The following is a 24,043-nucleotide window of genomic DNA, read 5'->3' on the forward strand; positions in this document are numbered from 1 at the left end:
GAAGGTATAGAATCAGCTCAACTCAGCAGCCACTGAGGAGGGGAAGGAGGAGGAGGAGGATAGAGTCCTGCTAGGAACCTTTGGCAGGACTCCAAGCATGGCGACGGAGGGTGACTGAGGAAGCCCTGGCCCCGCCCAGCACCTCCAAGATGTCCAGAGTGGAGCGGAGAATAAACACCGCTAGCGCCCGGCCATCCAACGCATGATGCCGTAAGTCCACCTGAACAGTCTCTTGGGAAGCTGCGGATCCCTAAGACTCAGCCGAGTCCCACAAACAAGAGGAGGCCCTAGCCAACACTCATATGGTGTTAAGGGCCCGCAGGGCAGCGCTGGTCGAGGGGAACATGTTGTGCTCCAAGAGTCCAGCCAGCGGTCCCCCCGGGACGGCGGAGTCAACAGTGGCGGCAGGGAAGGAAAAGCAGTCCGCAAAAGTAGGCTCAAGGCAGAGGGGTGAAGTGAAAGACACGCCGGAAGGTGCCGGTGCAGAAGTTGTTGAGGCACCGGATCCCCTGAGGCAGGGTGCCTCCAAGCCCCCCGTCAGGGAAGAGAGGAGCGAACCCTCAAAGGGAAGCAAGAGCTCCCTCCCACCAGAGCCCTGGTGGAGAACCTCCAAGAGATGGTCTGCTGGGAAATGAGCAACCGGGTCACCCATGCGCAGAATGCCCACAGCCGTGGACACTGCGTGTGCGAAGGCCGCACCCACCTCCGTAGGGCCCCGCGGTGGAGAAAGCAGCTCCTCCGTGGGCGACGGCTGTAAATTAAGGCGGCTGTCGGCCAAGCAAAGCTGGGCGGGCAAAGGCCAGACCTGGAAGTCAGAAGAACCGAAGAATGGGGGACCTGCCACTCTTCCAGCGAACACCTCGGCCTCGGAAATGGCGGGGAGTCGCCCTTCGATGACACCAGCGAAAAAGACACCACGCGGCCGCCTGTCTCCGGGAAGAATGACACCAGCAGGCACCCAACCTCCAGAGAAGAGGGGGCGTCCGAAGACGAATCCGCGGCACGACCTCTGTGTGGAGCAGTAGAGTCCGCCACCTGAGGCAGGACGTCAACACCATCCAGGGCTGAGGGAGGCGCCGGATAGGGCTCCTTGAAGTCACACTGCGTCGGGGACCGGAGTGGAGTGGAGCTGGAGCCGGAGACGAAGTGGACCTCCGCTGAGGCAGCCGCCTGCGTGGAGGAACGAGAGGGACCGGGGGAGTGACGCGAAGCCCTCCACCAGCCTTGGCCCAGGATGTGATGGAGGTGGCACGCGACCTATGCGGCGGTGTCAGGGATGATTCAACCTCCAATTTGCCCTCCGACGAGGCAGCCGCCTGCGGGGAGGCATGAGAGGGGCCCACAGCTGGACGAGGAGGGTCCACCGACCCCTGTGGCGCCGTCCGGACCAGCAGGTGCCGGCGCGGTGGCGGCATCAGCTCAGCCGTGAACACGGCCTCTGCCTGCCCAGAGGGCCGAGCTGGGCTCGGGATGCGACCTGAGCCCTGGTGACCTCCCACGACACCGCAGGGACTCCCGCTGGAGTTTGCGGCGAGGCAGAGGCGCTGAGGTCCGAAGGAGGGACCCCAGAGGGGCCACACCCCAACAGCACCACATCCTCCAAGCCTGGATATGAACCAGTCGGCACCGGGGCCGGAGCAGCCGGCGGTGCCGTGGAGGGCCTCGCGTAAGGCAAGGGATCCGCTGACGCCCCAGGAGGAGACGGAGGAGCAGATGCCAGCGAATCCTGCAAAGCCGCCGCATATGTCTCCATATGGACTCTCGACGCCCCCTCACCGGGAAACGGTGGATAGGAGAACGACACGTGGGACCGCATCACCTGCGGAGAGCCCACACCCCCGGCAGGCAGAACACCAGCCCTCGGGGACAAACTGCGACACTTACCCATCGGGGAGCATCGCTCTTGCAACATCGGAGAGGGGCGAGGACGGCGACAATGGCCGTTTCTGAAGCCGTGTGCTGAGGTAAAATCGAGGTAATGAAGCCGACCTTGAGGGACGCGCAGAGAGTAGTTTCATCCAGCGCTCCCGCCGCAACTTCGGCTTCAACTGTTGGCACGCCTCACAATCAGTGGGGCCGTTACTTAACTCTCGTGCCCCACGTGGTCCAAAAGCAGATGCCTGTTTGTGGACTTCTTCCTTTTCTCCGATAACGGGTAAATTTTAAAGTTGCGAGCTAATCACCCCAATCAATCATGCCCCTCGCCTCGCAATTGTCCGCTTTCAAAATGGAAATACGGGCAAGTGCACAGTATGGAGTCCTTACTTCTCCCCAATCACTACTGACCCCCACCTCGCTATTGTCTGCTTTTCTGAAATTTAATACGACTGAGTGCACAGTATGAAGGTCTCTCCGGCTCGTACCTGCTTCGTCAGTGCCCTCGCTTCTCGCTCGCTTCCAGGCTCGCACCTGCTCCCTCGGATGTATGACGTTACAACGCATACTTTTACAACGCCTACCTTTACAACACGGTTTTTACCACGCATACCATTACAACGCATAGGGTGCTGGATAGTGAATAGTTTAATTTACTATTCCAACTCCAGTCCCCGTGGATAGTAGGGAAGGTTATTGGATAGTAAATTAACCTATTCCCTATCCTAGAGCGCCCCCCAGAGCAATGCGTTGTAATAGTTTGCGTTGTAAAAGTTGCGTTGTAATGGTAGGTCGTTGTAAAAGTTTCGTTGTAAAGGTTACATACCTGCTCCCTCAGTTCAATTGCTCACGCTTTGCTGCAAGAGGCACCCGCATCTCTCCTGGTCTCCTGGTGAGCGGGGACTCGAGCGAGTGGCAGACTTTCCCGGTACTTGGGGAGGCTGGACCATTGTTCCACTGCCACTGCAGCCGGCTGTTCCCCTGCTCCTGCCCCAAGTGCTGGCTCCACTTCTACGCCTGCAATCGACACCCAGGCGCAGTACTGATGCAGGGCAGGACGCAGAAAACTTCAGAGGCAGCCGCTCTCGTCGTCAATGGCCCGATGACCAGTTGTAGCTGGGTCCACACCGCTTCCACAGATCTGCCCAGGCCTGCCCTCTCGATCACACTTCGCTGCTCCTTCTGCGACTCCTCTATGTGTCCTCAGCGACCGCAGCTCTGTCCTCGGCAAGTTCTTCTCGGCGGCGATGAATCCCAGCACCAGGTATTCCGCTTCAGACTGGGGGGCTACATGTGCCCAACTGGGAACCTACACCCCCTTTTAACCCCCCTGCCGCTTTCCACCTCCCTCTAGGATTGGATGGCTAGCGGCTAGTTTGGGGGATGACCAATCCGGTACAACCCCTTTTTGCAGGCTTGTTGGGAGGTGTTCCCGTCTCCGGGAGGCGTTCGACACGGGCCCTTATCGGGTCTAGCCCTGCCTTCCCCGGCCCATGTTTCCGTGTTATCTATCTTTTATAGCGAGCATTTAATTCACAAGAGGAATATTAGTACCACAAAAGTCCATATGTGTGTGTATTAATTTAGTTACTTAATCACAAATGTTTAGCTTTTTTTCAGAAGCTTAATTGATCTAGGGGTTGGGAGGCAGAAGCCCTAAGCATGAGTTTTCCTCAACATGAAAGAGGTCCTTTCTCCTGCTCTAATTTTTCAAAAGGCACAGGTTTGCAATACAGACCTTTGGGATGATCTTATTTGTGCCCTATAAACCCTTCTATTCCTGATACAGTTCATGATTACCTCTTACTGTCAGTGAAAGTGCTACTTCCCATACGTTTATAGCAAGAATGCTAACTCTGTAGGGCTGCCCTTCTACACCCTCAGCTTCTAAAACTCCCTTCTTCTTATGTACAGGATTAGACAATGGCGTCTGCAGTTCCACTTCCACAAAAAGAGCCACATACAACTTCTTGTAATATAGCCCTCACTTTTTGGGGCCACACTCAGTGGATCCTCTGAGCTCCAACAGCTAAAAACAGCCTTTTAGATTAAAAGGGGATCTGGTTGTATCACACTCTGCCTCTAAAGAGGTAGGCTTCAGTGAAAAGGAGTGTTAAGAGTCAACCAACTCTGTCGTAGAATCTCAACCACCCCATGCCAACAAAATAAGTATGCACCCACAATGCATGTGCTAGCCTCCCCTGCAGTCATATCACAGGTTCTATGTGGTTTAAGCACACTTCAATAAATCTGTATTTATTGCAGCTTGCTGAAGGGGATCTATTTTTTTTTTTATTTTATTTTTTTTAATTTATTTATTGGTGCAAGCAGTTTAGCACACATTTCATAGTACCTACAAACATGGTATCGCCTACAACCTCATCAGGCCGGCCATGTAATTGTATCATCAGCAACGTGTTCGGTCACTTACACAGCCCATCAGCCGACATCCAAAGGCTCGGCGGCGTCTCAGCAGACGATAATGCAGTACTTAGATTAGTGCTTATGTACATCGTGATTACGTTTGCCATTTTACTCTTTAACCAGTCAGTAAACCGTCTAACCAAACACATAAAAACTCTAAAGAAAACTCATGCCCCTGTGTCACAGCATCCTCCCTCCTCCTTCCTCACGACATGTCCACATTTCATTTCACTGAACTTATTTTACACCAAGGTATTAGCGTTCAACAGTGTCTACCGATTCGCGGTTTAATAAATAGGTGTGTAAATACATCCAATAATCTTTTGCTGGCCGGCAACTCTTCCTCATAGGTTACCAGCGTGTTCTGACAATACGTTAGATCTTCTAGCCATTGTGTAGTCTTCGGCCCCATTTTGCTATTCCAATGCATCGAAACCCTGCGCCTGGCTATCAATAATGCCACCACACAGAATCTACGCCTTTGTGCTCTCAGCTGTGGTATAATGCCTAGCATGCAGACCTTTGCCTCGCATTGCAGTGATGTTCCTAGCATTTCACTAAGGGCCTGTATCACCTCTCCCCAAAAGCCTGCCACTTTTCTACAATTCCACGCTAGATGTATGAAGTCAGCGTTTTCCTGCCCACACCTCGCACAACGCGAGTCATCTCGTAGGCCATATCTAAACAATCTTAGCGGGGTATAGTACATCTGGTGGAGATACTTGTAGTGAATGATCTTCAAATTCCCATTGGGTGTCAGCATACCCGTAAGTAGGCACGCTGTTAACCATTCCTCGTCTGTTAGTGGTGTGTCTAATGCATTAGGCCATTTATCCCTCGCTTTCTCCGTGGTTCCTCCCACGTCCCGCTGTAAGCTAGTGTACAATTTCGATACCATGTGCGAGGCCGAGGGAGTGGTAAGTATTAACTGCAGAGACGTCAGAGTCTCGGGTTCATTCGGGTAGTTTGGAAAATGTTCTTTCACCGCCCTCTGCACCCTGTAATAGGTGAAGTTAAACAATAGTGTCGGGTTAGTGACATAGTCCAGTTTATCTAGTGTCCGGAACATCCCATCTTCATATAAGTCGCCAAATTTGTCTATCCCAGCTCGTTTTAGCAGGTCCATGCCAACCTTCTCCTGTGTTACTGAAAGTGCTGGATGGTGTGCTAGGGGGAGTGCAGGTGCATAAAGCGGCAAGCATTTCGCTACCTTTCCTATCAGTCTCCACGCTTCTGTGGTAGTGTTTACCGGGTTAATATCATGATCGTGTAACCTAGGCCTTTTGTGTGTTAATATGCTCGTTAGTGGGATCGGGTCTGCATCACCCGCTTCCACCGCGACATGCGTTAGGAACGGTATTTCGTGGTACCAGTAATGCGCGAATTGCGCCTGAGCGCACAGGTAATAAAGATAAAAGTCTGGGACCTTGAAACCCCCCTGAGCAAACGGCAATGTCATAGTGTGTAATTCTAGCCTGGCCTGTTTTCCCGCCCAGAGTAAGTTAAGCACCAATTTCGTAATGTTGCGGAAGACCTCTGCAGATGGTTTTATCGGGATATTATTAAATAAATAGAGGAACTTTGGTAATAGCACCATTTTGACTATCGCTACTCTGTCTGCCAAGGATAGTGGTAGTTTATTCCATCTTGTAATTTTTTCCTCTAGGGACATGATAGTCTTACCATAATTAGTTCGTATTACTAGCTCCGGGTCTCTATGGAACCAGATTCCTAAATATTTGGTCGGCTCGTCCGACCACTCCAATGGGTAGTCCAGTGTTGTGGGATGTGTGCTGTCTGTTAATGCTAATACTAGGGACTTAGACCAATTTATCTGCAATCCAGAGTGTTGGCTGAATTTGATGTATTCTCTTAACAAGGGATTAAGGTGCTGCTCCGGATTTTTAACGTATAATACCATATCATCTGCGTAGAGTGAGATGTGTATGGGCCGTGCTGGTGGTTGTATTGCCGAATAGTGATGGTGCTGCCGAATTTTGCACGCTAGAGGTTCCAGTATCAACGCGAATAGTAATGGTGAAAGGGGGCATCCCTGTCTTGTTCCTCTACAGATCTTAATGGGTTCTGTGATATATTTGTTAATTTTGACTCGAGCTGTCAGGTTTGTGTACAGCATTGTGATCCACCCCAGAAAAATACCTGGGAAACCCATGCGTACTAGCACTGCCTGTAGAAACGGCCAGTCTATGGTGTCAAAGGCCTCGGCTGCGTCCAACAGTACCGCCACAGCCTTAATGTCTGGTGCCAAATAATGGGCTAGTGCGAATAATGTTCGTGTGTTGTGCATGGTGGATCTATCTGGTATAAACCCGGATTGATCCGGTCGTAGCAACATGGGCATCAGTGGCTTAAGTCTATCTGCCAATAAGCTGGCTATTATTTTCGCGTCCACGTTGATGAGTGAGAGAGGGCGATAGGAATCACATCTATCTTCGTCTTTCCCAGGCTTCAACAGTGCAATAAGCATAGCCTCACGCATTGATGCTGGTAGTGTTTGTGCCTCATGTGCCGCTCCGTATACTCTCACTAAATGTGGGGCTAGTAGGTCTGCAAACTGTTTATAAAATTCCGCCACGAACCCATCAGGCCCCGGTGCCTTGCCATTTGGGAGTTTCCTAATGATATCCGTGACTTCCTCTACAGTGATAGGGCGAGCCAGGTATTCTCGGTGCCCATTTGCTAGCCATGCAATTTCCACGTCTGCCATATATTCCAATAATTCTTCTTGCGGTATCAAGGGGCGCGCTGCATACAGTGCACCATACGTGTCCATAAATTCCCTCTTTATTCCCGGAACGTCTCTGATGACATTCCCTTCCCGGGTTCGTATAGCCGTGATATTTTGGGGTGCACGTCCCGAGCAAATCTTTTCTGCAAGTGCTTTACCCGGCCTGCCTCCCTCCCCATACCGTCTAGCATTTTTGCGTTTTGATACATATTTAAGCTCGTCTGCTGCAAATTGGCGGTGTTCCACTAGTAAGGCTTGTATGTCTCCCAACAGTTTAGTGTCCCTCGTTTGTGCGTATTGCTGTTCTAATTTGTGCATCTCGGCCTCGCGTGAGTGCAGTTGTTGTCTAATATCTCTTAAAATGCCTGTGGAGGTACTTATGCTTACCCCGCGTATCGTGGCTTTAAAAGCCTCCCACAGCAGACCAGGATCGTCCGTCGTGGGGCCATTCAATTCAAAATAGTCTACCATTGCTGTGTGCAGAGTGTCCACATATAGGGTATCTTGTAATGCCGCTGCATTAAACCTCCAAGCAAATGGTGGCGGCTCATAATGCGGGATAGTCATCTCGACCAGTACCGGGCTATGATCTGACAAAGTTCGTGGTAGGTGTTTGATATCAGTGGCCCGTTGTCAGTTCATGTGTTCCCAACCAGTAGTCTAGTCTGGACCAGCTGTTGTGTACAGCGTTTATATGGGTCGCCACTGTAATCGTCGGGTTCTGATCTCTCCATATATCCGTCATGTTTAGGTCGGCTATGGCATCTTGGATCATCGCTCTTGCTCTGACATGTGGTTCTAATGTTCCTGTGGTCCTATCAAGGCCATCACGCAGTGCCACATTAAAGTCCCCCCCCACAGCACGTGTTCTACCTGAAGGTCTGCAATTATGTCCCACATTGCCCTAAAGTACCCTGGATCATCTATATTAGGGCCATATGTGTTAACTAGAGCCAGCCGTCGGTGCCGCACGGTACCCACCACCACTATGCATCTGCCTTCTCGATCAGTGTGCGTGTAGTCTATCGTGAAGTGTGTCCCTTTGCGAACTAGTATGCTGACCCCTCTGGAGTATGATGAATAATTTGAGTTTGTAACCGATTCTGCCCATCGAGCACCCAAACTAGACTCCCTGGTATGTGCTATGTGTGTTTCCTGCAGAAAGGCTATATCAATATGTAACCTGTCAAAATACGCAAACATTTGTCGGATTTTTTTGGGGTTACCCAGTCCCCGTACGTTCCACGTGATAAACTTTATACCATGTGATCTAGTCATGTTGGTAATACCTGTTTATATTCTGATATGTCAGTGTTCACCCTCATGGGTCGAGCGTCAGTAGTTTGTCCCATCCCTTGGTGTAAGCAGTTGTGGTTGAAATGCACTATTACTATCTTTACTGTGTGTTTCAGAAATATGAAGGTCGCCATGCCTCTCAGACACAGAGGTTGAATTCTAACAACTCCGAATCCCCCCGTCCTCCCCCCTCCCACTTCAGCTCCCAAACTTTGCCAAAGCCTTCCCTTTCTAACATACAAAACAATCATAAAACTGGAGTTGGGGCGCACCCTCTTGGGGGTGTCACCAGGTGCACACATCTCCATCCACGTATTGGATGTGGACAGGAGGTAGCGGTCAAGTCAGTTCAGTTCATTTAGTCTTTATTTCGAATAAAATTCATAAAAGACCACAAAATAAAAACATTTTCAATATATCAACATTTTTACATTTTACAGTGGAACCCCAGGTATAAAAAAATTTGCCATCAGGCAATATACAAACATTAAAAGACAAGTTAATCAAAAAAGGGTTACAGGTTCTTTGCGCGAATCAGCCACATCCACCCCAAAAATTTAGCAACACAGATCACAGATTTTTCAGTACGCATGTCACGTAATTTCAACAGGGCTGTACGATTCCCATCACAATTTAAGGTTTTACAAATTGGTCTCAACCATTTTAGTCGGGGCAATCGATATGCTGGGCAAGCAAAAAACAGATGACCAATACTTTCAACCTGGTCAGGACAATAAGGGCATTTAATGCTTGAGTTCTTTGCCCACTTTGCAGTAAAGGAATTGATCGGCAAAGTGCCCACCCGAAACTGATGATACAGCTTACGGTCTAGGGTTTTGCATATCAAATCCCAATAGGGCTCAAGGGACTGTATTATCTTGTGTGTTAAAAACAGTCCCGTTAGGCTATTTTCTGATGAGAGGGAGACCAGTGCAGATTTCTTTGCAGCCCAAAATAGCTCTTTAAATTCCGCTTTAGAAGGGAACCCAGAACATTCGGGATGTAGCCATAATTCGGGGAGGCCCATAGAGTACAAAATTTGTTTGACCTCCCGCAACCAAGGAATTTTCTGGGCACCCCACAATGATCTAATCTCGCCCAGTTCGTGAGCGAAAAGACTAAGCTCTTGGGTCGTCCAGAGGCGTCGCCAAAAAGCAACAAGACGATACTGTGCCATCTCATCCAGGGGTCTGCAGCCTAAGTCCAAAAGCAATGGTTTTATGGGTGTCGATTGAGGTAGCCCCACTAAGTTCCGAAAGAACCTGTTCTGTGCTGTGGTTAGTGCTGACAAGCCTTTGTAGCCCCATATGTCCGCACCATACAGGGTAGCTGCATTAACCTTGGCCTCATAGATTTTTAACGCTGGTGTAATGCGTTTGGTCAAGGTTTTTTTCTGTTCCTTCAGCAAGCATCCTGTGAGGCGAACAAATTTAAGAATTAAAACCTCCAACTGGGGGTTCCAAGTAAGTTGATGGTCAAGGGTCACGCCCAAATAGGTCATGACTTTGACCTGTTCGATTGGGACACCTCCTAATAAAAATGAACTTTTAATTTGTTTATTTTTGTTAAAAACCATAAATTTAGTTTTTTCAGCATTAATCTGAAGGTCATTTTCTGTGCAAAATTCTGCAAATCTATTTAGAGCTGCTTGTAAGCCACTCCGAGTCTTGGAGAGGAGCAGGGTATCATCGGCGAATATTAACATGGGGTACTTTGATCCCCCCAGGGTGGGAGCGTCTGTTTGTGTTTCGCTAAAGAAAGCAACCACCCGATTAATAAACAGGAGAAACAGGGTGGGGGCCAGCACGCAACCCTGCCGGACCCCCCGTTCGACAGGGAAGCTAGCGGTCACCTGGCCCTGCTTCCCCCATCTTACACGGGCAAAGTTATCCTCATGTAAGCGCCTAACCAGCTCTAATAGTTCAGACGGAAGGCCCATGAGTCTAAGGGCATCCCAAAGTTTAGCCCTGGGAACCAAGTCGAATGCCGACCTAAGATCGACAAAGGCGGCATAGATGACACCGCCACCCAAAAAGACCACCTTCAAATACAGCATGGTTAGACGAAACACCTGATCTAGGGTGCTGGTGCCTGATCTGAACCCTGCTTGCATGGGGGAGAGTATATTGTTCTGCTCAATCCACCCCATGTATTCTAGCTAGGGCCATTCTTGATACCACTTTCTGTATGGTATCAATCAGGCTAATGGGGCGATAGTTTTTCGGTGAAGATCGATCCCCTTTCTTATAGACTGGAAGTATTTCAGCCCCTTTCCAGGATTGTGGTACCCTTGCCCCTGCTGCAATAGAATTTGCTAAAGTTGTTATGTAAGGGACCCACAGTTCTAAATTCAGTTTAAAAAGGTCTGCTGGTACTGCATCTATACCTGGGGCTTTCCCAGACTGGATTAAGCCTAAGGCATGTTCAGTATCCAAAGTACAAAAGGTAAGCCTATCCCCATAAATTACTGGTATGGTCCCTACTACGGACTCACCTGCCAGCTGGACAATATTAGGATCTTGAAATTGAGAGGAAAAAAATTTCACCCAATTAGCAGCGGAAACATGATTTTCAGGTGTAAGTGAATCGGAGCCCCTGCCCCATCTGACTGACTCCCAAAACTTAATTTGGTTGGACGACTCACAGGCTTTAAGGAGTTCAAGCCAGTACGAATCATCCCATTCCCTTTTAGCTTCCCAAATGATATGTTTGTAGGCCTGTCTCGCTATCCTAATGTCTGGAGTGTTTCTAGATTTAACAGCAGCAATTAAAATGCTGTGTGCTTCTCTACAATTTTTGTTATACCAACCTTTGGGTTGCTTCACTTTCTGTTTTCTACATGGCCTAGTGAGCAGTTCCCTAATGGCCACAAAACATGCCTCGTGGAGATCAACAATAATGGGCTTTGCTTTGTCATTAGGTGGTAATGCACTCATCTTATCTCTAGTATCTAGGACCAGTTCTTCTATTTGACAGACAAGCTCCTGATCAGCTATGACCCTCGACCATTTGACCCGTCTTCTGTTGCCACTCAAGACTAGGTCTGATGTGATACAGGCTGTTTCTGCCAGGGGGAGCCCTAGACCCGGGACCTTAAGTACAAGTGAAAGTGGGTTGTGGTCGCTCTCTGGCCTTGTTTCTATTGACATATCCACTACGGTATCCCAGGAGTCAATGTTGACCAATATGTAATCGATGCGACTCGCACTAGACCCATTATTAAATGTTGGTTTGCCCGCCTTGTCAGATAGGCTACGGCCGTTCACCGCCCGGAACCCCCATTCCAGGCAGAGTCCAAGCCAGTGGAGAGCAGCCTCCGTACCCCTGACTCCCTTAGTTATTGCTAGCGGGGGAATATTCCAGATAATATCATCATCCATCCCTACGTCCTCAACAAAGTTCAGGATGGGTTCGAATGAGCAGTTCAGGTCACCGGCCACTAAAACGAGCTGGTCACTTTTGTGCTCATTTAGGAGGTCTTCCAAGTCATTAAGGATAGGTTGTTTTTTACCACCCTGACAACCTCGGGCATAAATATTAATTAGAACAATATCCTTACAATTCTCCTTGCTTAAGGATAAACAAAGGAGATCAGGGTTCTTCACCAAGATTTCCCTAACGCTGAAACCAAGTAAGTTTTTTATCCATATGGTTAAACCACCCGAAGCCCTACCCCTGGGGCCCTGTAATGCAGGTTTATAAAAATTTAGGAAGCCTACTCTATACAGGGGATCAACTGACCAGGTTTCCTGGAAAGCGATGATATCATGTGTAGTAATGTAATCAACCCAATCATCGTTATCCAGGCGACCCCTTAAACCTGCTATGTTCCAAGAGGCCATTTTAATTTCATTAACTGAATTACTAGGGCCAGGAGTCTCAGATTGTCCCAGGACTCTTAACTCAGCCGGAATTGAATTATAAACAATGTCCAGTGTTAATCGTGGGCCTGAAGGCGACATGGAACAAGCCATACTGAGTAGTGCCTGGGGGGTCGGAATGAGATCTACTGGATGTTTTAAAGCATCCACCCCCCCAAGTCAGTCGACCTCATCCAAGCAGCCAAACATATTTGATGTAGGAACACCTTGCCACCTGGATCTCTGGATAAGCCCACCATTCCCAATTCCTTTGTGCATGGGCTTTTGGATTGTCGTCCAAGACCCTCCCATTCCAGGCTGCCGATGAGGAGGATAGAAAAAAGTGAGAGGTCTAAAAACGACTGAATGGTCGTCTTCACAAGGGGCCCATAAACAAAGATGCTGTGCTGTATGGGGGTCAGCAAATGACACCACTATACAGTCACCAGTAATGGATTTATGGGTGGGTCCAACCCATGGTACTCTTCGCACCATTAAAACCTGACTTCTTTGGTGACTAGGTAGCTGTCTATTCTTGTTTAGCCAATAAGTGACCTTATTTTTAAGAGACCAAAGGTTCTCTTTTGTTTGTGGGTCAAGAGTAGGTACACCAGCTAATACGATGACATATGGACTGGCCTCTGGTGGTAGATCGATGTAACCACCACGAAAATTCGGTCGGCTAGATTCTAAGGATGGCAAATTCTTGTTAGACAATTGGTTAGGCTGTTGTACAAAAGATTGAGGCCTGGGTTTAAAACGTGCTACATTTCGTTGAGAACTAGTTTGAGCCCTAACATTAGATAGTGTTGTATTTTTGGCAGGGCAAGCTTGTTGTCTGGGTTTGGGTGGTAATGGATCCTGGGACGGGAGACAGACGCTAGGATTAGAAGTAGTAATAGCGCTATCCCCAACTATTGTACGAGGTTTTGGTACAGGTTTAGGTCTTGGAGGTAGGGGGGCCGGGGGATCTGACTCTAATGGCTGGGAAATTGAACCCTCACCCTGTGAGAGCCTAGCTTCCATTTGCTTAAGACTAAAGCTAGCCAATGTAACTATAGTCTTATCCATTTCTAGCAAGTGGTTTTCCATTCTGGAAAGTCTAAGTTCCAGGGGGGTAAGTAGCTTTTTAAGTGTGTCCCAAACAGTTTGTAAGAATTCCTCGTCCCCCCTCCTATGTCCCTCTCCCTCACTCAATCTACCCTCATTGGACCCTTCCTTATTCTTGTCTTGGAAAATTACCACTGGGGGATCAAACTCAACACCACTTGGAACAAGGCTGATGTCACTGCCTAGTAAAGCTGTGGTGGTTTTATCTTTTACTTCACCAAACCCAAGTGTTCCCAATGGTCGTCGACTATTAAAAAACTGGGATCTCGCAATTTTTGCCTTTTTGCGAGCAAAAATAGACCTAGCCAGACTTTTTTTCCGCTGTAGGGCAACCTTTCTAGCATTAACAGCAATCTTGGGCATGACAATTTTTACTGGAGAGCTTATCCCAGCCACATAAGTAGGTGGTGCAGGCTCCTCCATAGAGGTTAGAATAGATTCCTTAGCTTGCTCGGGAGGAAGTGTGGGTGGCGGGTGGTGTATATCAGCCACTGCAAGCAGGGGACAAGGACCAGATATACGCTCGGGGGTTAGTGCTAAGGCCAGCTTTCCTAGGGATGATTTCTTGGAAAAAGCAATATCTAGAGACAATTTACGCGCAGCGTCTAGTTCTAGGGAAACCCTGTGCTGCATTTTATTGATTTCCGCATCGATGGCCAAATTGGTCTTCGTGAGGAAGTCATCCAGGGTCCCACTGGGTTTTTTAAGGCCCTTGGCAGTTTTGCTACGACTGCCCCGTGAACACATCATAAAAACAACAGAGAACAAGGGCACAAAGGAATTAACGCAAGTAAAAACAAAGTTAATATAAAAACCCAAGGGATATGGCCCAGCCCAGACCTCTCAGACCTCGAACGGCCTCAAACGGCCCGCTCTTAGCCCGGTCTTTGCCCCGGGCTGCGTCCCGCGCTGCGGGAGAACAAACACTGTTTGTAGTAGTTGGTAAAGGGCGGGGGGGCGGAGCTACAGGGAGAGCGGACCGGAAGGTGGGCTCGGTCTCGCAGGGACACCTGGGTCAGGTAGTCCCTGCACGCTCGCAGCCCTGTAGCCTTGCTGGTCCCACAGTCCAATCCAAAGTGCCCCCACGACAACAGGCAGAGTCGGCACAAGTCCCAAACGAAGCGGCACCCGCGGAGCGGGTGCGGCGAGCTTCTCCAACAAGGGCAGCAGGTGAGCGTGAGTCCAACAGAGCGCTAACAGCAAAACGGGTGTCCCAAGGGTCAGGGGCTGCTCCAGGTGATTTTAACAGCCCGCCGATGGGCGGGGGGCGGAGCTACAGGGAGAGCGGACCGGAAGGTGGGCTCGGTCTCGCAGGGACACCTGGGTCAGGTAGTCCCTGCACGCTCGCAGCCCTGTAGCCTTGCTGGTCCCACATTCCAATCCAAAGTGCCCCCACGAAAACAGGCAGAGTCGGCACAAGTCCCAAGACGAAGCGGCACCCGCGGAGCGGGTGCGGCGAGCTTCTCCAACAAGGGCAGCAGGTGAGCGCGAGTCCAACAGAGCGTTAACAGCAAAACAGGTGTCCCAAGGGTCAGGGGCTGCTCCAGGTGATTTTAACAGCCCGCCGATGGGCGGGGGGCGGAGCTACAGGGAGAGCGGACCGGAAGGTGGGCTCGGTCTTGCAGGGACACCTGGGTCAGGTAGTCCCTGCACGCTCGCAGCCCTGTAGCCTTGCTGGTCCCACAGTCCAGTCCAAAGTGCCCCCGCGACAACAGGCAGAGTCGGCACAAGTCCCAAGACGAAGCGGCACCCGCGGAGCGGGTGCGGCGAGCTTCTCCAACAAGGGCAGCAGGTGAGCGCGAGTCTAACAGAGCGCTAACAGCAAAACGGGTGTCCCAAGGGTCAGGGGCTGCTCCAGGTGATTTTAACAGCCCGCCGATGGGCGGGGGGCGGAGCTACAGGGAGAGCGGACCGGAAGGTGGGCTCGGTCTCGCAGGGACACCTGGGTCAGGTAGTCCCTGCACGCTCGCAGCCCTGCAGCCTTGCTGGTCCCACAGTCCAATCCAAAGTGCCCCCACGACAACAGGCAGAGTCGGCACAAGTCCCAAGACGAAGCGGCACCCAACAAGGGCAGCAGGTGAGCGCGAGTCCAACAGAGCGCTAACAGCAAAACGGGTCAAGTCAATATATCACACATGTGTCCTTTTTTCCCCCATCATATCCCATTCTTAAATGTACTTTGCCTTACAGCACAACATCCTCCACTGCATTATAGCGATTGTCTTGCTTTGTTAGTCCAATGCACTCACTTATAGGCATTCTATCCAGTCTTTACCAGTGCAGACAGTGTGACCTTGCAGTGTCTGTCAACTTTCCATCCCTGCCTGTGAAACCAGAGCTCAATCAGTTCGTGCTCCATTTACTTCCAAACGTTTTACCTAGGTTGGTGCCACCCAGAATTCCGCAACTTGGTTCCAGCCTCCCTTCACCCAAGTGTCCCATGTGCGTTCATAGTACTCACTGCGGGTGGCATCACCTCCGGCTCTGGCAACGGGTGCGGCCATGAATGTACTGCAAGGGGGTCTCTTCTATCTTGCGGTATCTAGATAGTAGATTCGGTCATTTTTCCCCCTATGCCTATAGTCTTTGTCCGCATAAGTGTCTATCTGCAGCATCTTGTTTCAGAGGTGTACTTCGTCCCGTCGCAGATACCGGTTTGGAGTCTGTTCTTTCGAATCATCAGTCAACATCGCGAGTCAGCTCATCCCGTTCTTGCGATTTCCTCCGGTTCTTCAGTTTCTTGATGTATTCCTGCGCCGCCTGCACCGTTGGGAGCACAATCGGTTTACCCGCATTTATGATTTTGAGCTTTGCCCGGTAGAGCATTGCGTAGTCCAATCCCAGTTCTCGCAATTTTTTCTTTACCGGGGCAAATTCTTTGCGCGCCATCTGCACTGCCATAGTGTGGTCTGGATAAAATTCTAGTGTGTTTCCGTGATGCGTGATTTTGCCCATCTCTCTGGCCAATCTAAGGACTGTATCCAGGTCCCTGTAATTTAGTATGCGGGCTATAATCATGCGCGGGGCCATCCCTGGTTTAGGTGTCGGTGCCAATGAACGGTGGGCCCTTTCCACCAGGAACACATTTGACAGTTTTTCAGTGCCAAAGATCTCTGTGAGCAATGTTTCGATGTAGGTCTCCATCTTGCCCGTGTTGGTGGACTCCGGAAGGCCAGAAATTCATACATTATTGCGCCTAGATCTCGCTTCCTGGTCCTCCACCTTTGCTCGAAGGGTCTCCAGCGTTTTATCAAATCCTCCGCAAGTTTTCAGCGCGTTCCTGGAGTCGTCTTCCACTGTTGAGATTCTCTGCTCCGCTTCCGTCAATCGTCCTTCATGTTGTTCTATTTTGGCCGCCATATTGTCTACTCGTTGCACCACACTATCAAGTTTACCATTCATCTCTTGGAGACTTTGCTGAATAGCTCTCAGGACTCCTTCCATTCCCGTAGTTTCAGTCGTGCCCTGATCGTCGTCCAGTTCCGGGGCAGTCGCACCGTTCTTGGTTTGTTTCTTGGATTCAAACGGTAACTTAGATTGCTGCTTATCCGGCTTACCCATCTCACCCGAGCAAGTAGGAGAGCCGTGTCGCAACGGGCTTATTGTTGCCTGGGCGCTCGTGATGGATTGGTTCCGGCGGGTCGGTGGTCGTGATCCCACTTGTGCAGTAGCCCTATTCATCAGGCGGAGACGCAGTTCTCGTGCTCCTTCGCGTTTTCTTTTCTGGCAAGAGAGGGGCCACCTCAGTTCAGGCCATGTTCCCGGGCGTTGCAGTAGCCCAGGAGCGCCAGTTAGCAGATGTCCGTTTGGCGTATCGCTGTTTCGCCCCTACTGTGCCTGATCGTCAGGGTGTCTCAGGTTCCTCTCTGCTGTAGGGACTCACAAGTGTGGGTAATGCAGGTGGGTCGCTGTGTAACTGCAACGCGAATCATCAGCCACTTAGCGCTGGCAATGTTACTCGTGGCATCTCTAGTTTGCAGTAGCAATCTCGTCACTGCCTCTGCCCAGAGTGTCTTCCCGCGCTCACCTCTACTTCACCGGGCGATCTTCTGTCATACGCCGTCAGTCATGCTTGTGCGTGCGCCTTTTAAATTATGCTTTTCCTGCAGTTCGCCGCACTTTTTCCTTCCCCCTCCGCCCTGAGTCAGTTCTTGCCTGCGCTGTGTGGGTCCACTCGTGCTGCGCTCTCCCCTCTTGCCGTTTTCGCTATGCGTTCCAGCGCCTCCGCCATTTTGGGTCCGCTGGAATGCACGTCTAATTATAGCGTTTTCCCCACACTCCCGTTGCCGCTTTCTGTGCGCTTACTTGTACGTCAGGGGGTCTCTTCAGTGGGCCGCTTACCGGGGCAGGGCGGCGCAGGGGAAGGCAATCAGTCTTCAAAACCTCTCGTTGCTCCGATCACCAGGCGCGGCCATTTTGTGAGTCCGTCCGGCTTCATCTCAATTTTCTCCGATATCCGTCTCAGGCATTAGAAAGTCGTCCGCCCAGCACACAGGGATCATGCGGGATGCATTCCGACTGCCATTTCTATTATTTTCGCTCCTTATATCTCATTCAATGGGGGTCTTAGGCCGCTATTTCACTCCTGTCCGGCGGAGCTGACTCTCTCAGCCAGCCATTCCGCAGTGCGCCCTCTAGCGCCCCCCCGCTGAAGGGGATCTATTAATGAATAATATATGTACAGCCCTGCCACATCGGCAGCTTCTATTTCAGTCCATGAATAGAATATCCTAGAGGTAAATACTGGGGGCCTCATTTACGAGAAGTGGCGCATCGCTGCGTGAAAGCAGCGATGCGCCACTTCTCAGTACACTCTCCTTACGACACCAATGATGCGTCACATTTACAATATGATGCATCATGTCGCAAGGAAGGACAGATATGTCAGTATAACTGACGTATCTGTCAGTGCAAAAAGTGGCGCATTGCTGTAGTTGTGTCGGAAGCCTGACGCAACTCCAGCCATTGTTCCTTTCACATGGGGCTTGGGCCTACATCACCCTTATGCCTGCCATGAGGCAGGCGTAAGATTTTGACGCATTGGCGTCCTAGAAGTGGTGCAGCGAAATCTCATATATTTCTCTGCACCACTCCTACAACCCTTTTTTGCGGGGGTATTCCCACCCTGCATACATTATACCTGGCACAGGTATAATGTAGCGCAGGGGTTTACGAAGTGACGCATCTACCTAGATGCGTCACTTCGTAAATATGGCGCAATATGGCGCGTTTATTACGCCACTGGTACTTCACAAAAAGTGACGCACCGGTGGCGCAAAAGTGACGCAAGGGCTCATAAATAAGCCCCAGGGTCTGCTGAAACCACCAACTTGATTTCTTCCCATTTAGATAGGCAGGAATGGTGGGGTGCAGTTCATCTGGTATATCCAGGGTTTTAAGATCTACCTCCTATGTTTCTCCCAACGTTGCTTACAACGACTCGGAATCGGTACTGTTGACTTGTGGCAGATCCTTTGTAACTGTTAAATGTTTAGTAAACCTCACTTGGGTAAGGGGACACCTTTCCTAGGAAACGGAGGCGGATTGTAAAGCAATTCATTGCTTAACCTTACCTCTGGGGCCATAAGTAACAAAAATAGAATTCCCTTTCTTGGAATTTACAGTGTGGGCCAGATAGATGGGAACAGCACTCTGGAAAGAATCTAAAAAGTTACTTCCTCTGGAGAGACTGATGAGGAAAAGGAACAGTTATGCCAATGTCCTGATCTACTGAAAGGAATATGGCACCTTAAGTCAAAAATCGATAACATGGACAACCCAGGCTGTAAGTAAAAACATTCAAGTATGATTCTTGACATATAAAAATGACTAGTTCCTCCTACTTGCTGTGAGATGTTTGACTGCCAAAAAGACATTGTGGCTGATAGTAAATTAAACCATATATCCTCATAAGCCTCACAGGGACATACCAGGATGGCATGGAACACCTGTGGAAGAGCCCAAGATGGCATTGGGGGAATTAAACTTTAGTTCCCAAAGTTACAGAGCAGATGGGATGCCAGAGATGCCAAAGGCTCGCTCTGACAAATTGGTTGTTGATCAAGACAAAAACTAACTAATTGGACGAATGAAATATAAAACTAGAAAAGCATAATGCATGGCTGTCAGCTCTTTCCAGAATTGCTTCTTTCTGACTTCATAGTCTTCAAATCAACAGACTCCACAATGTGACTTGTTATTCGTATCAGTGTGGGGGAAAGAAACAGGGATGTGGTCTCCAGAGAAATTCTATTTATTGGGGGGATTGCAATGAAGAGTGACTATTGAAACAAAAAGCAGCAAATGATCAAGGGCGTCCTTAATGAATTACCAGCTATATTCCTTTTTCTTTGCTAGATTCAGCATCACTCTGGATAGGCATTTTTTCTTTGATGAAATAACCTTACCACATCTCTCTGCACCAGGATCTGATGTACTTATAATTGCTGCGTTGACTGCAGATGTGACATTTTCAGATTTAGGGCCCAACCATGGGACTGTTAAAATTGCAGCTTTTCCCTACTTCAACATAAGACTTGAAGAAAGACGATTTACTAATTAAACAGTCATAGAGATATTAAAAAAATAGCTCGCCTTGGGCACATAGAGCAAACATACTCCATGCTGGATGCAGCACAGTCGAAAAGTATCCTAGGCATTTTGCCACAAGGATAACCTACTTAAAATCTAAGCATAAGAAGCCTTAATAGGTGGATTCAATGGGTAAGGTTCACATGAACCATTCTAGCTTCTGAGAGTACGAAAACTGGATGTTGCAACATAGAGGGGCGTTCTTAAACCAGGAAGGAATAGGGGGTGGTTATTGCAAAAGTATGTTTTTTTTGGCCCATAATATGAGTGGACCGTGATAGGAGTGATATTTGTAGCACCTGCTAAACAAGGATACTGTTATGTATGTCATTTAACTGGTGCAATAAATAACACATTTCAAAATTTTCCTCTAAAATGTTGAATAAGATGCTTATTGTGTTGCCTTTTGCTCCAAAATATCCAAGTAAGTAGTGGTCATTTTTACCCTCTACCAGCACTCTACCAGTGCTTTACCAGCACATTTGAGCCGCTGAAACTCAACTGGGGATCTGGGTTTTATCGCACCTAGTATTGTGCTGTGTGCAATAAAATTAGCCAAAATCATAATTCAGATGTGTGGTAACACTTGTTACACAATGTAAAGAGCCACACCCAATAAGGGCCTTAAGGTTTACAAATATAAAAAGTTATGAAATACAAACCCACACCCCCCTAGCTCCCTCCCCTTAACATGTTCCCTCAGAAGACCATTATTCTTTTAAACAAGAGACAAGCTAGGTTCTTGCAAATGCTGCTGATGAACAAATATGATGTGCTTAGCAATTAATTTACTATCTTACCTATTTTCTGAGAGGCCAAGTAATAGTCCGCCGTCGAGAATCCTGTACTCGTGCTTTGGACATGGCACAATGTAGAGGCCAGTCTGTTTCCTGACATATTTCTTTTTAAGGAGATCATAGGTCAATAAAGTCTGTGAGAAAAGCAGAAATTAAACATTGAACACCATGCCTAGCAAGAATACTTAAATACATTTGGCATTCCCCTTATTTTGGGTATGTTGTAATTCAAAGTGCCCAGCTAAATGTTATGTTATGGGCACATGATATAGCACACATACACCAATGGGTTCTTGACACTGCTCAACATATCTGTACAGTTAACAAAACACTGCTTGCCTGAAAAGCCAGGCCTTTAAGGATCTTCTAAAAGACAAAAGTTCAGATTCCAGTCTCAACGACAATGGAAGAGAATTCCACAACACAGGCACACCTACCAAAAGGCAGTAGCCTTCCATTGTAGATTTTACTTATGTGGGTACAGCAAGAAGGTGTGCCGAGGCACAGCATTGACGCATGTCTTATAATCCACTTTGTGATGCAGGTGGGACCTGTAGTGTTGGAGTCCCTCATATGCTTGAGCCGTCTCGTGATTTATGTTTAAGGCTCATGCATGCTTTGATGATAGGATATAGTGATTCTAGAGTGTTGGGGTGGGTTAGCACTTTGGGGAAAGAAACCGTAACTGGCGGCTCCGTCCGCATTGATATGCTGTCTGAAGGTGTTTAAATCGTTAATAAAGAAGTTTCCAAGTACCATCGCCTGGCGTATGATTGGAACACAACAATGGCGACGATTGATGTTTAAACCTCGAGAACCCACGCACACTGGATAAGATATATTTGTCAGGATCCAGCTACTTTGAAGAGAATCAATAGTAAATCACAAAGATAAAGGAAGGAAGGATACGAACACTAAAGGTATTACTTAAACCTTTTTATTATCCTCCCTGCGTGTTTGAAAACATACACTGAAAGTTTGGATAAGAGATGTAAGCAATCTTAAAATCAAAGCGATCTAGCTTTGCGAGACTGAAACCCCCAAATGCTGATGATTCATGAAGTGTGAACTGCTTACTTTCTTGTGTGAAGAGTCCTCTGGTACAGTTGTGCGAAGTCTTTGGATGTATGGTGACAGTTGATGCAACTGCCTTCGGCCGCATTTTATGAGCGGCGACGGTATTCCAGTCACGCACATCTTTGGATGTCTCGTTCCACACGTAATCCTGACAGTGATTAATTACGCACAACAACGTATTACTTGGCCATTTTGGTTCCTTGAAGTCATTAATTAGCGATCCTTCGACATATTATCGTCTGGTCCACAGATAGAATTCGGAGCTGCACTTCAGCGTTAATTCAACACAGTGGAGTTTCTTCATCTTTGAAAATGGATCTACAAGTATTTATACATTATATATATATATTTTTTCTTTTCAATTTAAAAAAGAAAGAAGGGGGCGTGGCTTGGACGCCGTGGCAAGATGGCGGACCCGGCGTGAGCTCCGCATATCGGCGGGGCTTTGTTTGCATTTCCTGTCGTTTTAATCCCACATTTTGATCCGAAACTGGCAGAATCCGAGACCGGAACATGCGGTGAGTCGAGGGACAGCTCTTGCCTCGTTTATCTCCCACTGGAGCGCAAGTTCGTGACTGTGACCCGTCCTCCTCAGAACGGGCGCGAACGGCCGCCATTTTCAGCTCTTTTCACCTGGCGGTAAGCCCGAAGCCCAATGCCTGCTACTTAATGTTGCTGCCACACTAATGTCTCTCCGCATACAGGTAAGTGCCCTTCTAGCAGCAATTTATTACTGAGGCTCACTTTCTTTTTCATGTCTTTCTTTTCCTGGAAGGTGCGCTTCTACCGCTGCTCCTATTGCGGGATATGGTATTTCGCGCCCTTTTTATGTCTCATCTCCATGTTGCAGCCACAGTCTCTCTGGCCTGTGATACCTACATATTAATGCCTCCTGTTTCTCTCTGCTATCTTCAGATGGCCATGCTCGCAGCTCTATCCCCATACTGTGCTGCTTGTCCTGCTGGCTCTCTTCTACAATAGCTAGGCTGCACCGGAGTATCACCTTCTCCACTTCTACTGCTGCCCATTCTAGGTTTGGAAATGTGTGCGGCCGCTCCTCTTTTCAGCCGCTGAGCGAATGGTTTCCTTCCTTTCGGTAGTGCAACGTCGGTGAATATTGCTCATCTTTGGAAACTCTTGTGTTTTGTAACACCTTATTTTCTGTTTTTGGTATATTTTTCCTCATCATTCACGATGGCCAATGACTCTCATTCAGCTCGTGCTTCTGTTACCGGCACCAAACCAAAGAGACTGAAAAATGATCCTCCTTCTCCGATTCATGCTTCTCCTAATCCAGTTTTAGAATCCATTCTGGATGAAGTGCGTGGTCTTCAACCTTTTATGTCTTCAACCAATGAGAAATTGAAGCAGATGGAGGAAGATGGATTACTATGGAGAGTAAGGTTCTGGACTTAGAACAACGCGTCAGCTCTATTCAGGATGTCTCAACTAAAATTCCGTTACTTGAACAGGAAATTCACAGACTGAAATTGCACACAGAGGACCTTGAAAATAGAAATCGTAGAAATAACCTACGCCTTTACGGCCTGCCGGAGAATGTTGAGGGGCTTAACATGGTTGTTTTCCTACAAAAAAATTTGCCAGAACTTCTAAGTCTATCACCCTCTTCTACTCCTCTAAACATTCAAAGAGCTCACCGTTTGGGTCGATCTGCTACTAATTCTGCTAGACCTAGAGGCATCATTATGCTTTTCCTGGAGTTCACCGAACTCATGTCTGTCCTGAAAGCTGCGAAGCTTAAACGTCGCCTTATTTGGTCGGGACATAACATCTTCATCTCCCAGGATGTTTCCAATGCAATGAACGCTCGACGAAAGGAATTCCTGGAGTTACGTCCTCAAATGAGGCACCTTCATCTTCAATATGGCATCCTACATCCATGTTTATGCAAGGTCACTCATGATGGTCGCTCACGCACTTTTGATGATCCTGTAAAACTAAAGTTATTCCTCCAGAGTTTCCCTTCTACAGGAATGGATACAAGCGTTTAAGTGTTTTGCTTCTCTCTCTCTCTTGTATTTTTTTTTCTTACTAATTATGTTGCTTGCTGTCTCTTCTCCTTTATAATCTGTTCTTCTGGCTTACTCTCATTCGAGTTGCTCTTTCCTGTTTTGTATATACGTCTTATTGCCTTTTTCTCTTTTTATAATGCCTGTGGTCTGCCTTGCCGTATGTCACCATGCTCCATCTTCATTGTCTTTTTGTTCTTTTACAGATCGGGCTTTGTTGCCCTGATTTGTCTC

At 48.4% G+C, this 24,043-nt stretch overlaps 1 protein-coding gene across 1 annotated transcript in view; it reads right to left on the bottom strand.

Annotated features, from left to right (window-relative positions):
- LOC144821717 (uncharacterized) overlaps positions 1 to 24,043 on the bottom strand; it is a 714,421-nt gene that overhangs the window by 200,013 nt on the left and 490,365 nt on the right. Inside the window, exon 25 of the mRNA XM_078678931.1 lies at positions 20,706 to 20,836. Coding sequence (XP_078535057.1) covers positions 20,706 to 20,836 — 131 coding nt within the window. The remainder of the gene's footprint in view (positions 1 to 20,705; positions 20,837 to 24,043) is intronic.

Source organism: Lissotriton helveticus, chromosome 2_2 (assembly GCF_964261635.1).
Source record: "Lissotriton helveticus chromosome 2_2, aLisHel1.1, whole genome shotgun sequence".
In the NCBI taxonomy this organism is placed as follows: domain Eukaryota; kingdom Metazoa; phylum Chordata; class Amphibia; order Caudata; family Salamandridae; genus Lissotriton; species Lissotriton helveticus.